Source organism: Lutjanus erythropterus, chromosome 6, assembly GCF_056507025.1.
Source record: "Lutjanus erythropterus isolate fLutEry1 chromosome 6, fLutEry1.hap2, whole genome shotgun sequence".
Lineage (NCBI taxonomy): Eukaryota > Metazoa > Chordata > Actinopteri > Lutjaniformes > Lutjanidae > Lutjanus > Lutjanus erythropterus.
The window spans coordinates 10,573,867-10,587,125 of NC_139322.1; the positions used below are offsets into that span (position 1 = coordinate 10,573,867).

The 13,259-nt window shown below is 37.5% G+C and overlaps 2 protein-coding genes across 12 annotated transcripts in view; both read left to right on the plus strand.

Annotated features, from left to right (window-relative positions):
- LOC146324901 (rap1 GTPase-activating protein 1-like) overlaps window positions 1–4,970 on the plus strand; it is a 65,817-nt gene extending 60,847 nt beyond the window's left edge. For 10 of the 11 annotated variants that reach the window (XM_084720529.1, XM_084720533.1, XM_084720537.1 and 7 more), the window contains 6 exons: window positions 577–699; window positions 874–1,009; window positions 1,687–1,798; window positions 3,507–3,586; window positions 3,724–3,771; window positions 3,982–4,970. In XM_084720529.1, the coding sequence (XP_084576655.1) occupies window positions 577–699; window positions 874–1,009; window positions 1,687–1,798; window positions 3,507–3,586; window positions 3,724–3,732 (460 nt within the window). In that variant the 3' untranslated portion in view covers window positions 3,733–3,771; window positions 3,982–4,970. Of the gene's footprint in view, window positions 1–576; window positions 700–825; window positions 1,010–1,686; window positions 1,799–3,506; window positions 3,587–3,723; window positions 3,772–3,981 lie in introns of those variants that run through there. The other variant, XM_084720539.1, reaches the window with a different exon arrangement.
- Window positions 4,971–9,036: 4,066 nt separating this feature from the next.
- On the plus strand, window positions 9,037–12,446 carry aurkaip1 (aurora kinase A interacting protein 1). Its single transcript, XM_084720541.1, has 4 exons — window positions 9,037–9,157; window positions 9,644–9,749; window positions 10,934–11,397; window positions 12,117–12,446. The coding sequence occupies exons 2-4, from the start codon at window positions 9,698–9,700 to the stop codon at window positions 12,231–12,233; spliced, it is 633 nt and encodes a 210-aa protein (XP_084576667.1). The 5' UTR covers window positions 9,037–9,157; window positions 9,644–9,697; the 3' UTR covers window positions 12,234–12,446.
- Window positions 12,447–13,259: the final 813 nt, after the last annotated feature.

A 13,259-nucleotide genomic window follows, 5' to 3' on the forward strand; every position in this document is an offset into this window, starting at 1 on the left:
CTTTGTATGAACATAATTCTTCTATCTAAATTTTACTTACTGCTATATGAACTTGTCTCTTCCCTTCATTTTGTACTGGTCTGTAGGCCCAGGGCTGCTTGGTTATGTGCTCTAATGTTCCTAATTCTGTATTTAAGGGGGTGAGATTTTGTGGGTTTCTGGGTTTTAATTCTTGTTATGTAAATCTTTTAATCTGGGGGCGCAATAGCTGAAAGGCATGCCAGAAATATTTGGGAACCACAGACATAAATAAAAGAAGGGAACAGTGGAAACTTTACTCAAATCATGAGCATAAGATGAGAAAACAAAACTTTTTTTATGCAGCATGATGACAAAGAACGATGACAAAGAACAGGTAACAGGTAAATTACCAACTTCCTCAGATACACAGTGGACCATAAAAGGTCCACTGTGCACTGATCACAGCTTTTTAGTGAATAATTTGATGTGTGCTTCTGACAATCACGACATTACTTTCATTGGCATTAAATTTAATGTCACAATCTGTAATGTGAGCACACCTTTAATAAATAAATGATTTTCCTGATATTTTGTTTCTCATTTCTCATTATGTAGCAGTAGAGAGAGCTCCCCAAATACCCAGAAGACCCCTGACAGCGGTCACGTCTCTCAAGACCCCAAATCTGACAACTCGTCCAATCAGAGCTCTCCTGAGGTGCTCACAACCGCTAAGAACAGGTGTGTATAACAGACGGATTACAGCCATATCACAGATATTGATCATATACGTGTGTTTGTGTGTAACCGCTGGGCACCCCTCCTCAGCTGTGGCAGCATGTTGAATAGCTGTGTCCTATACGTAAGATAAAATCAGGTGTGGCTGTGCTGGAGAGTGGTTAACCCAGGGTGTAGTTCTTATCTCGGTGGCAGGGCCCCATCCATCCCTGAGGGTCAAGACCTCTCCCGCTCCTCCTCCAACGCTAGCAGCTTCGCCAGTGTGGTGGAGGAGAACGAGACAGAGGCCACAGAGGACTATGACACCGGCATGGTGAGTGCTACTGTATATAATTATTATGTGCTTATAAATTTGTATTTTAAGGCATAGTCTGTATTTTTTTTTTAAGTGGGTTTGCATGAGGTTATTTTCAATAGTCAGTGCATATAATCACTTTGTAGAAGCAACAGCAGTACCTGTGTAGGAAGTTAAGCAATGTACTGCTGTGGACAGGGTCGGCTGAAAAACATTTTCGCCACTTAAAAAATTCAATATCAGTTTAAGTGTACGCTACTTTTATAAAATGTCACAGCAACACAACCTTGGGAAACTTGGCAAACACTTGTGTTTCAGGGATTTCAGGGCTTGAATGAGCTTTCAGCTCCCAGTTTCCTCTCTTCTCTGGCTCCGTATCCAACACTCATCGCTCTCCTCAGTCTGTCACTTTTTGTCGGTCCTCCATTCATTTTGTTAAAGTTAATCTCAAAACAAATCTTTGCCTGGAAAAAGGGGAAACTTCATCGACTATCGACTGATATTTTGGAGTGGGCCTTTTTTAAGTGGCTAAAGAATGTTTTGCTTCTGATCCTGTGAAGCTAAGCAGCACATTGATTAGCTTCCTACACGGAGACTCCTGCCGCTTCTCAATACTGGGGAGACCACTTAAGAAAAATTAAGTATCCCTAGTCTAATAGTCTAATATACATGTGTGTGTTGCTGCGTCTCTCCAGGAGAGTCTGTCGTCTGCCGGGACGCCACACAAGCGAGACTCGTTGACCTACAGCACCTGGTTGGAGGACAGCATCAGCAGCACCAGTACCACCAGCCGTGGTAACTCCCCAGGTGAGACAGACAAATAAAAACAAGTTATTATTAAAAGAGTTATTTGTTGATTTTATTTGTTAATTTCATGTTGATTCTCATTTTGGGAAACACTTCATAATAAGGGTAGAAAACACAGATGCTTACTGATGCAAAACTAATGTATGAAATGACTCATGATGATTAATGCATGAATTAATGCAGGTTGTATCATTAATTCCTTTTGCACACCATTAAAAAATAATTAAGTCACTTTGAGTTTATATGATTAGTTAGTGCTTAATGAATCATTAATAAATTAATGCTATTTCTCATGTCCATACTTCTCCTTGAGGGGACATCATGGAACGAACAGGATATTAGCCAGGCTTTCAGAGAAGGTGGACGGATTTGGAGTAAAGTAGATGACAGTAGTGGACAGAGATGGACATTTTTCTGGTGCAATATAGAAAAACACTGATAGAAACAGTGACAGTTTAGCACTATTCCTGTTGTTCTGCTAACATGATTGAATATCTAAGCTCATAGATTTCAATTGTAATGAGGAAATAAACAGGCGACAGCATGTAATACTGCCTTAAATTTCTTTCTTTGGGAATGCAGTCACAGCGAAAAATTCAAACATGTCCCAAAACTCTTCTCCACGGCGCTGTAGACTGCAGCCAAATTTGAAATAGTCTGAGTTCCTCCATTTCCACCACTAAAACAAAATACTGCATCAACGATACTACAAAGGGTTTCAAAATGGAGACTGAGTTTAATTTGAAGTGGGAAACAGAAGCCAAAACATAATTATAAAATAACACTTCACAGGCACTCACAACTCAATTACATTGTTTACAGCACATCAGAGCCACGTGAAGTACCTCATTCAGTCAGCATAGTTATCTAGTTGGCTACATCACTCCACTGATTTGTTCACATAGTGTGAATCCACAAGTCAGTGAGGTTAGAAGTAAAAGGGCATTAAATACCACAGTCTTTACGATTCACCTGAAAAGTAGATTGTGGACGCCTTATGATTTCAATCTTAAATCATCAGATTGTCCATCCCTGCTCAAAGCTGTCCATACATTGTACCATCTGAGTCCACCTCTGACCCCATTTTTGAGCCCCACAGCTCATTTTATCAGATGGCGTCCTTTCGTCAGCCTGTGTTTGCCGTGCACTGCACGGGGGGAGTAAAGACGATCAGCTGCTCCTGAACACCCGTCAGATGGTTGGATGAAGGAATGAGAAATTTTGGTCGTCTATTTCAGGCTCTCACACGCTTGAAGCAAAGCTATGAGTTATTTTGCAGCGTCAGTATTTTTTTATTACTTTCACACAGAGCATCTACAAATGCCATGGCGACACAATGCATCATTTGCATGGAAAATACGGACAGCGTACAGCCAATCTTCCAAGTTATACCGTCCACGTCTTCCCAGCCACCTGCAAGTCCATGTGGTCCATATGCGCCACAGCCTCTTTTATCCAAGTTTTGGCACACAGGATGGCACAGTTGATCAACGCAGAATGTTTCTGCCCTGTTACAACTACAGATCAGCTTAAATCTCACAGAAATCTTGAGCTTTGGCTTTACATCACAGACAATTGACTCACACAAGGATTAAAACAGAAACATCTCTAAAACCGTACAGTGTATGCCTAGCTTAACTCATTTCAGAGTAAATCTGCATTGAACACATACATGACTGGTTCAGTACACTGTCGACTTATCCTTCAGGGCCTGTTAAACCTGACCGGGGGAAGGGGACAGACATCCGTATCAAACTGGAACGACCACACGACCATCAGTCCTCGTCGGTGAGTCGACTCTGTCTTGAAATCTTTGTTCTCGATCATCAGCTTTAATTTTTTAGTGCTTTTTGTGTGCTGTTGCTGATGTTTGGCACCGCTCTGATTGTTTTTTTTTATCGCTGTTTGTGCGTTTCTGTGTGCAGAACTGTTAGCTCCACCCACCTGGTTGTATCCTGGATATCCATCTTCAGGTTAGACTTTGCTCTGTTTCCTCTCGTGGTCTCTCAACCCGCAGATTTAAACTATGGACAGATGGACCTGACATACTGTATATAAATTTATACATCAGGTGTAACTGCTTGTCAAGATTACTGAGGAATAAACAAAACCATGACATATAATTGTTTTTCACAAACGACAAGTCCTTAATGTGACTAATGAATGCTTTCTTCTCCCCAAAGCATTCCCATAAGTCACGATCCCTCTGGGAGATGAGACAAGTGCAGGCGTTCGTCATGATCAATGATGATAAGGAGGAAGATGAGGAAGATGAGAAAGAAGAGAAGAGGCAGGTGGAGCCCGGCCAGTCCGCTGCTCAGTGAGGGCCAGAGTGCAGCAGCATATCCAGAAACCTGGAGGACACTGGAGAGGATGATGACGCACAAAGAGGGGCCAGCTTTTGCACAGTGTTGTTTCCTTCCACTCTTTTCTTTGCCTGTTCTCACACCTGTTGCCTAGTTGTATGTGTTTTTTGTTTTTTTTTAACACACCTCTTGTTTCAAAAATGCACATTTTTTGTCTAAAACTTTAATAGTCTGATTTGTAAAAAAAAAATAGAACTGGTTTAGTTCGCCTTGTTGAAGCCCAGGTCTGCTGGCGATTCAGGGTAAAGACAGTGCCATCGAGCTCTTTGAAGAGATGAAGAGATCGTGAGAAGGACTTTTGCTGGAATATAGAGAAGATCATTGCCTGGATGGTTTTACCAAATCAACTAAGGTTTTGGCTCATTAAAGATCTGTAATGTATAAATAACACCAAATATTCAGCATCAAAGATCAGTGTTTTCTAACACAACATCTAATGTGATATAGAAAAGTTCTGTTGGATGCTGTTAAATGTGATTATTTTCTGTGTAAAGTCCAAATAGACAGACTGTAGCTGCAGCAAAACAATTGTACTCGTTCCTTTACCACCAAAATCTCCACAAGATTAGATTTCATGCTTAAAGGGTACGTCTGGGCCTTATTATTACATATTGTGATGTCTAAATGACTAATAGGTACAAAAAGTTTTGAAACTGGTCCAGTAGATCACCTCAGCCGACAGCCTTGAAATGGGCTGCAGTGGCTTCAACATAATCCTTGGGGCCAAATTCATCTGCCAAAGTACTTCTGCTAGAAGTACTTGTTTAAGAAAAGATAAGATATTCCTTTCTTAGTCGCACAACGGGAAAATTACAGCAGCAAAGTGGATAGCAAAAATATAAAGAAGCATCAATGAAAAATAGAAAATATAAAAATATAAGCAAGAGGAATTATAAAAAATATGAACAATTTAAACAAAGGAAATATAAATCAAAACAGGAACAATATAAACAGGGGGTTAGGGTTAGGGTTAGGAACAGTTTATAAAGAGACTCAGTGGTTAAATTATTGCAACTGATGGGCTCTGATTGTTGTTCTAAATATCTGACAACATTATGGAAAGGATCCTGAAAGAGATGGACCATTTCAAACAGCCCTTTCCAGTGGAGAACTGAAGCAGTTTTATCGCTCTCTTCAAAGCCACTTTGACAAAAACCGTGATGTCACCTCGCAGAACACAGGAAGTTAAGTGAACACTGGTCAACATGTTTAACGAGGCTTTACTTAAAACACCACAGTGACATTAACTTCAGGTTGCAGCTCCACTGGACCAATTTTGTCCTATTATGCCCCAAAAGTTATTTGAAAAAACAGGCTCCAAGGACCTCATTATAGAAAAATGTCCTAACTATCTTAACTTAGGTTTCAAAGATAGGAAAAATCCTGGTCCTAAAACTCATAGCCGTATCTTGTCCTATCTCAGACCTCGCATTTTGTTTTAACTTAAGACATCCTATCTAGGACTATAAACTCAATTCTTCAATCAATACTTGTGTTGTCAAGCCTGTATCTGTGTTTAAAATGTACACAAGACTGCCTGTATCCATGGCAAAGCTATCTTTCTTCGCACTTGTTATGATGAACAAGAAGAGACAGGTATTCAGTTTTAGTTTTAGTGAGTCGGAGGCATTAATCGTGTTGGTGGAGGAGAGCAAACCCACCTTTTTAGGGAAACTTTCCTCCCAAAATATAGGCCTAAGAAAGTGTTCATGTTGTTCATCACCGTAAAGACCTATCAGTAATGCTGCCATTTTTAGAATTAAAGATATGTTCTGTGCCATCCTATCTTAGTTATCCCTAACTTAGGGAGTTCTGTGGATAAATTCTTGTCCTGAAGATAAGATAGGAAACATGTTTCTGTCATACTAAAAAAATCCCAGATGTCGTCCGAAACTGGGCTAAAATGAGATTTCAGACTAAAGAATCCTCTGTAATGAGGCCCCAGGATTAAAAATACCAGAATTACCCTTCAACACCACAGGTCACAGTGAAGAGAGCAATGTATTGTAGATAAAAATGAAATGGCCTTAAAACTTAAACACGGAATTTCTTTTCCCACAGATTTATGTTACCTCATTCTTTGACTCACACGTGTTGCAGCCAATAATCGGATTGCAGTAACTGTAAAACTACTATCAGAATCATTTTTAAGCACACTAGTTTCTTTTAAAAAAAATGGTGGTGCAATGCATTTATACTTAAGCACTGTCTGTATAGTCTGCTAATGTATGGATGTATCCATCAGTGACTGATTTAACTGCTCCATCCGTCGTGTCTGCTGCTGAGGAGACCAGTCTCTACATTATGTTTTGCTTTTTTTTTCTCTCTAATATATGTTTTTATTTATTAATTTGGTTCCTGTTGAAGTGGCATTTATGGCGTACATCTGTTAAACTGTACCTCTATGGTGACTACATTCAGCAAGCTGTCATATGATTATACTGTACGTGTTGCTTTGGAATAAATGATAATGTTGTCATCTGTAAAGCTCTATTTCAAGGGTCAGATCTCTTTCAGTGCAAGTGTAAATTTGCAATGCAGATATAATAAAACAGTGAATATTTATTTGTTTAAAATAACTCCAAATACAACTACTGATTTTGTAAATAGATGTTTAGTTGGAGTAAATAGTATACAATGTATATTGATTTAAAATGGGATTGACCAACACCTTGAAATTACTGCCAAGTTAACACTTTACTGTTGTTTTATTTCTCGTAAGCTTACTTTTAAATATTATTTTGAAAGGGTTTTGTAGAAGAAAAATATTTTAAAAGCTATTCAGACTGTTCTGTAAAAGGGAAATCTCACAGTACATCCTGCTGATCATTTCAGTTGCCTTATCATCACTAAATGATGGTGTAAGTATAGATAGTGAAGCAAATAGCTAATAGCCAGCAGGATTTACAATGACATGAATGTTTTGTTGTTGTTGTTTTTATTGTAAATAAATGCCCTGAGAACTTTACAGTCACGCTCTCTTCCCTGCGTCAAGCCACTGACTGAAAATCCTCTGACTTTAACATATTTTTGTCAGGTTTTTTTGAAGACACATACAATATTCTGAGTGCCACATGGTGAAAATCCCTGCTGAGAAATGCCTACAAACTGTAGACGTTCCACTTCGTCTTAATGAAAGCTCAGAGAGAAAGCCCCATGAATAAATGATTTGATGTGGCTGCCCACAAGTATGTTAAACTAGAGCAATCTAAAAGTGGAGGCTTTCCTGGTTACACAACCATGTCACAAGGAAGAAAAAAACACATTCAGTCTTAATGAATCAAAAGGAAATAAAAGTGATTTATGACTGAAACAGGCTCTCCAAATGTATCTGCTCACAATACAACATGTGTGTAGCATCTCTATATGCAGCACAGAAATAAAAATCAGATTAAATAATAAATTCTACCCTGTGCTCATCCTGAATACTCTGAACTTTTCTGTTTTTATGCTAATAAGCGTCTGAATATGTGCATAGATATTCATACTGTAAGTTAAGTAATAAAGGTCAGTCTAGTAGTAAGTGAAGGTCAGTCTTTGTGAATAAAGAACAGCAGCAGCTTCCTGCTCTGTGAGGAGGAGTATCTCAACACCCTCGGGCCATGCTGGGTTTTTATTAGCTTATTCCAGTGGATGTTTGAAATAGGGGAGACCAGGGGCAATTGTAACACTGTTTTTTACATTTTCCCTCATAACTCACGAAATACTTGAAATATACTAGTCAACACACACATATGATATACTCACTAATAAGAATAAGACTATTTTCACAGCATTATTACTGTGATATATAGAAATCCGTATGGTATGATATGTATGAAGCAATTTCGATAATTAATTCCTCTTTATTCTTCCAGAGGATTTTTTTCAGCCCACGAAGACAACTTGTTCTACAGTTTTGGTTTAAATTCCATTCCAGAGGTTTTATTCATTTTCACTTTAAAGGAGCGATATGCAGGATTTGCCCATGCAAAAATTAGTACTGTAGTCCAAATAGCAAGTTGGCAACATAGATAGTTTATATAATAGGTTGAAATCCTATTTAATATATGACCTATGGTGTTGTCTGGTCCTGCTGCCTCCTCTCCAGACTTGGGGAGCAAAGTGAAACCCTGCAGGAGTGAAGGACGAGCACAACATGGTCAATTGACAGTAACAAGTGAGGATGAGTCCTCCACTGTAAGTTGATCGGCTAAAGTACTGTGATAATTACTGTAATAACAACAACAGTACTGTGGTGTTATGATGACCTTTACAATAATCATACTGTGAAATGTATTTACACTGACTTACCAGCTAGTTGCTGTCAGTAACTTACTGTAAATCTGACAGCATTCATGTTACAGTGTAAGAAAAAGGGCAATGAAGCTGAACAAATAACAGTAAAGAATAGGCAACTCTATTATGCACACAAGAATGATAAAAAAAAAAAGTATAGGTTGTAAATGTGGAGTTATTGATATGCCTTTAAAAAAAAAGGATAAATCTGTAAATTAATAAGAGAATTGGAAAATAAATTACAAAAATAATAATAAAAAAATAAATTAATAAATAATATTTAAAAAAGACAAGAAGACAAATCAATTCTGTGGAAATAATGAATAAATAGGGTGTATACACAAAAAAATGAACAAACAAACGTGAAAATGAATTGATGAAAATGCTAATTATTCTTTTATATTTAGTATTAGTTTTGATATTTCCACATTTTTAAAAAATTACTTATTTATTTATTGTATTTATTTATTATTATTATTATTATTATTATTATTATTATTATTATTATTATTATTATTATTATTATTTATTTATTTATTTTTTTACATTCTTTTTCACGGAAATCCTAAGATTCCATAGATACTCGTACACGGGCTCAGGCGGAACCTTTGTCCGCTCGGAGAAACAGGAACCGCACTAATTCTGTGTCGCGCGGACCGGAAGTGGTCTTCTGAAGTCACATTGAAGACCAAAAACCCGGTCACAGGAATATTAGGTAATGTAACGCTGTTCGTAGATTAAGTATGTGGATTATAGACGAGTCGTCATGTTGTTGATGGCAGAAATATTATAAACTGTTATTGTAAGTGACGTTATTGCGACTTTTACGTCCAAGCCGAAGCTACATGGCTAGCTAGCATTAGCATAACCCCAATCATTTCTCTATGCCTGAGCACCGGTAAATGAAAAATAACTTGAAATATGGTCAGATTGTGTCAGTATTATTTTTTTCTACATTTGCTTGGTAAAGTCAGTGCATTTCATGATTTTTAATATACTGAAGGCCATTAGTTTTCAGTCGGTCGTTTCTCTGTCGGTCAACCAACCTCATCCCGAGGATGGGCATGTTGATATATGGCTGTAACTCATGCAGCCATCTGTCAGTTGACGAAGTCTATTAGTCAAGAAATTATTTTCATCATTAGGTTGAAACCTCTATTGAAGACCCGTGACTAACACCGTACTTTGCTCTTGCCCACAGGACAGGGGACCAGTCAACTCATTACTGATGACTTTGTCTGGATGATCATTAACAATGTTTACTTCAAAGGTTGTCCCTCATCTGACTTTGTTACGTAGAGCATCTTGTAAGTATGAACAAATCGATCTAACTCTCTATATGGCCATATATCTGTTCATCTATTTCATAGGGCTGCACAGTATGATAAGTTTTCATCGCAAATTGCTCTGTCACTGAAAAAACTATTAAAATCATAATGAGGTGACGTTTATTTGGGTCTGTAACAAACAACTATTTTTTCTTACATCCTGAGATAAGATTTGTAGGTCAGTGCATCTCTGCAGCACTACAGTACTTTATTATAATACTGTTTTAGGACTTATTTTTCCTTATGAAGAAACAGTTGCAGCTTCTGTGATTTAGATGTTGCACTGGCCCATATTGTATTTTTTAATAATATTTTGATTAACTGTGCTGCTCTTTATGATATGATTTTATTTTGTGATGATAGAAAGTTCTTATTTTTGGTAAAGATTTGGAGCAGTTTCTGGATACAGTGGAAACAGAACTGAAAACTGAAAAAAAGTGGATTAATATTTACATGATGCCATTAAATTTTAACCAAACTGAATTTATAATATTTAAATTTTGATAAAGACAACAATCATGTAATCATGTGGTATGTGATGTTAAAATGGAAACAGTTTATGAAAATATGTTTTTGGGACTTGTTATAGACCACAGAATTATGCTGGAAACCACATATATGTCATGTAAAGCCAGAAATGTCAAAAACAATTGCTATATAGTCATGCAGTGTGAAAACATGGGGAAACACATACGAAACAATTACAAATCCAATCTTCATAGCAGAGAAATGAGCTGTAAAGTAACTGTGAACGTGAACCAAATTATTATTCATAATTTCACAAGCTCTTAAAATTAGAGATTTGGTAGACTTAAACACTGCATAAGTGATGTATGAAGTAAAAAATAAGACTGACTGTATCCAGAGGTTGTTTCAAATTAGACTGATTCAGTATGAGCTAAGAGATACTTGCATGTTTACAAAAACAAAGACTAGAACAAATGTACAACAAAGATGTTTAACATCTAAAGGAGTTAGTCTCTGGAAGTATTGAAATGAAAATGTGGCTTCAGATGCACTATAATTTGCTTTGATCTATATACATGTATATTTGAGTTGTAAGTTGAAAAAGTTGACCAAAATAAACTCAACTATATTTCCTGTGTAAGTACGGACAATCAAGATCACAATTTTAATAATATAATTTTTCCCTTAATGACTAGGCATACTTCAAGCCCAAAGAGAAATTCTGAATGGATGCGTACAGCCGGTTCCTCCTGCTTACTGCTCATCGCTCAAACAGAAACTAAGAAACTACTCAACAGCGGCAGACAACACACCTCCTCCTCGATGGGTCCAACTTGAGCCAGAACTGGACGAGGCTCTTGTGCCGCGCAAACTGTCAGTAAGTCCTCTGGAGAGCTGGCTCTCCCTGCGCTACTCCCTTCCTCCCATGCTGGAATCCCCTCAGCCACAGGAGGACGTTGGGCTGCTGGAAGAGAAGGTGCTGCCACCCATCTCTGTCCCTGTTATGGAGGACGGGGAGGGTTCAGCGACACCCCTTAAATGTAAGAATGTTCTGGAGATCCGACGGCGGAAGATGAACCGGCATAAGTACAAGAAGCTGCGAAAACGGACTAAATTCTTGAGGAGGAGAGTGCTGGAGGGCCGGGGGAGGAAGAAGCAGGTGAGTTTCCTCTCTTTAGAGATGAAAAAGGATTCTGTCATACTGACAAGATGCTTTATTTCTTACCGTTTCAACAAATTCTTCTTACCTTGATAAGAAAATGAATGCTAATGCTAATGATACTACTTAACTTTAATTGTGTTACTTGGAGTTTTTTAGCTTGATTTATGTTACTGGCAACAAAGTCTTGGCTGAACTTGAGTAAGCATGTTTACTCTGCTGCGCACTGTGCTCTAATTACAACATCAGGGTTTTTGCAGGTCCTTAAAATGGCTTACAGAGTCTGAAAACCAATAATCAGAATTTTTAAATGCATTAAATATGATCTTGACAGGTCTTCAAATTTGAATTATAAAGCTAACATAACTTTTTAAAAGTTTGATTTAACTTCAGACTTGATTTTAAATGTCTTGTATTGTGCTTTGAGTTTGTGTTTTTTGTTTTTACTTCACTGATTACTCAACACGCTTAACATATACAAAACAAAGCTAACACTGAACCCATAAAAACTAATGCAAACTGTGCATGGACTTTTTTGCCAGTATGGGAGTGAACTAGGTCTTAAATTACATTCACAGTGGTTTAAAAAAATCTTAAAAAGCATTAAATTAAACTTGTTGAAACCTGAAGAAACTCTAAACACTATTCTCCAAAACCAGCTGAATACGAACTGACTTTCCACGCTGACACTGCCAACTGTGTGTGTTTGTCCTGCGCAGAAACGATTTGAGGAGGATCTGAAGAGGATTTGGACACGAGCTGGACTGACGAAGGCTCCAGAGGGCTGGACCACGCCTAAGATTTTTGTGAAACAGCATGGAAACAAAAGGGACTGAGAAACATTGATTTGAGTTTGTGACACACCCTCACTCTGGACGTCACTGCACACCACACTTCACATTCTGCAGTTGAAACAATCAGCCCACTGCCTGTGCTTCTTTTCAGCTCGATTGAAGCATGTCTCTGTGATGAAAACATGTTCCCTGCATGTACAATATTTCTAACAAAGTGTACATAATCTAATAAAGATGCATCTCTGTCAAGCCCAAGGCATGGAGTGCTGTTATTTTCTGCTGGCCTTATTTTAGGGGGATAGTTGAATTATAGGACAGATTACACTTCTCCTGTTCTCACAGTGGAGGGCAGTAGTGTGCAAAGGAAAAAGTATGTATTTGTCCTGGAATTACCAGTGTCAGTGGTAATTTAGTTTACTTTGGTAATCTTTATAGCACAAGTAAAACAGAAATAAAAGCAATAAAATCTGAGTCGAGTATGTGACCATTTTAAAACAAAACCTCTCATTATAGGCCTTGAGGTAAATTAACTCACTCTGGGGATTTTAATCCAGAATACAGCCTTTCTGAGATCAAAAAAGATGGAAATTACCTTAAATAATCCCTTATGTGGAACTTTCCACATAATTCTACCTTTTTTTCAGCCATGTAGATTACTGATAACACAAATAACTGGAGTTTGATGTATAAAAAGAATTTATTTAACAGTAAGGACTGAAATATATAATCTAGGGCTCGGCAATATGAACAAAATCAAGTGTGACAATGTTTTGACAAAATATTTCAATAATAATATTGTAAGAATGACTAATTGTGCTTTCACAAAATGTTAACACAATAGGCTTTTGGGGGATTTTTAGGGGAAGAACGCTAATGCCACATCATGATATCCAAAGTCTTGGAAAATATCTGCTCTCTGCTTCTGTTTCATATTGATTGAAAATTACAATCCCAATATTTTTTAATTTTTGAGCTGTCTTTTTGTTTACACTTAGAGGATTGTACTTACAGTGTTGGAAAAAGTATTCAGATTCTTTACTTCTGTAAAAGCACTAATACCACACAGAG

What these genes read in the sequence shown, in the direction of transcription:
- aurkaip1 (XM_084720541.1), top strand. Translation starts at nt 9,698, where the DNA reads ATGTTTACTTCAAAGGTTGTCCCTCATCTGACTTTGTTACGTAGAGCA. An exon ending in TTTGTTACGTAGAGCATCTT is followed by an intron (nt 9,750 to 10,933) that starts GTAAGTATGAAC and finishes CTTAATGACTAG; the next exon opens with GCATACTTCAAGCCCAAAGA. An exon ending in GCCGGGGGAGGAAGAAGCAG is followed by an intron (nt 11,398 to 12,116) that starts GTGAGTTTCCTC and finishes TGTCCTGCGCAG; the next exon opens with AAACGATTTGAGGAGGATCT.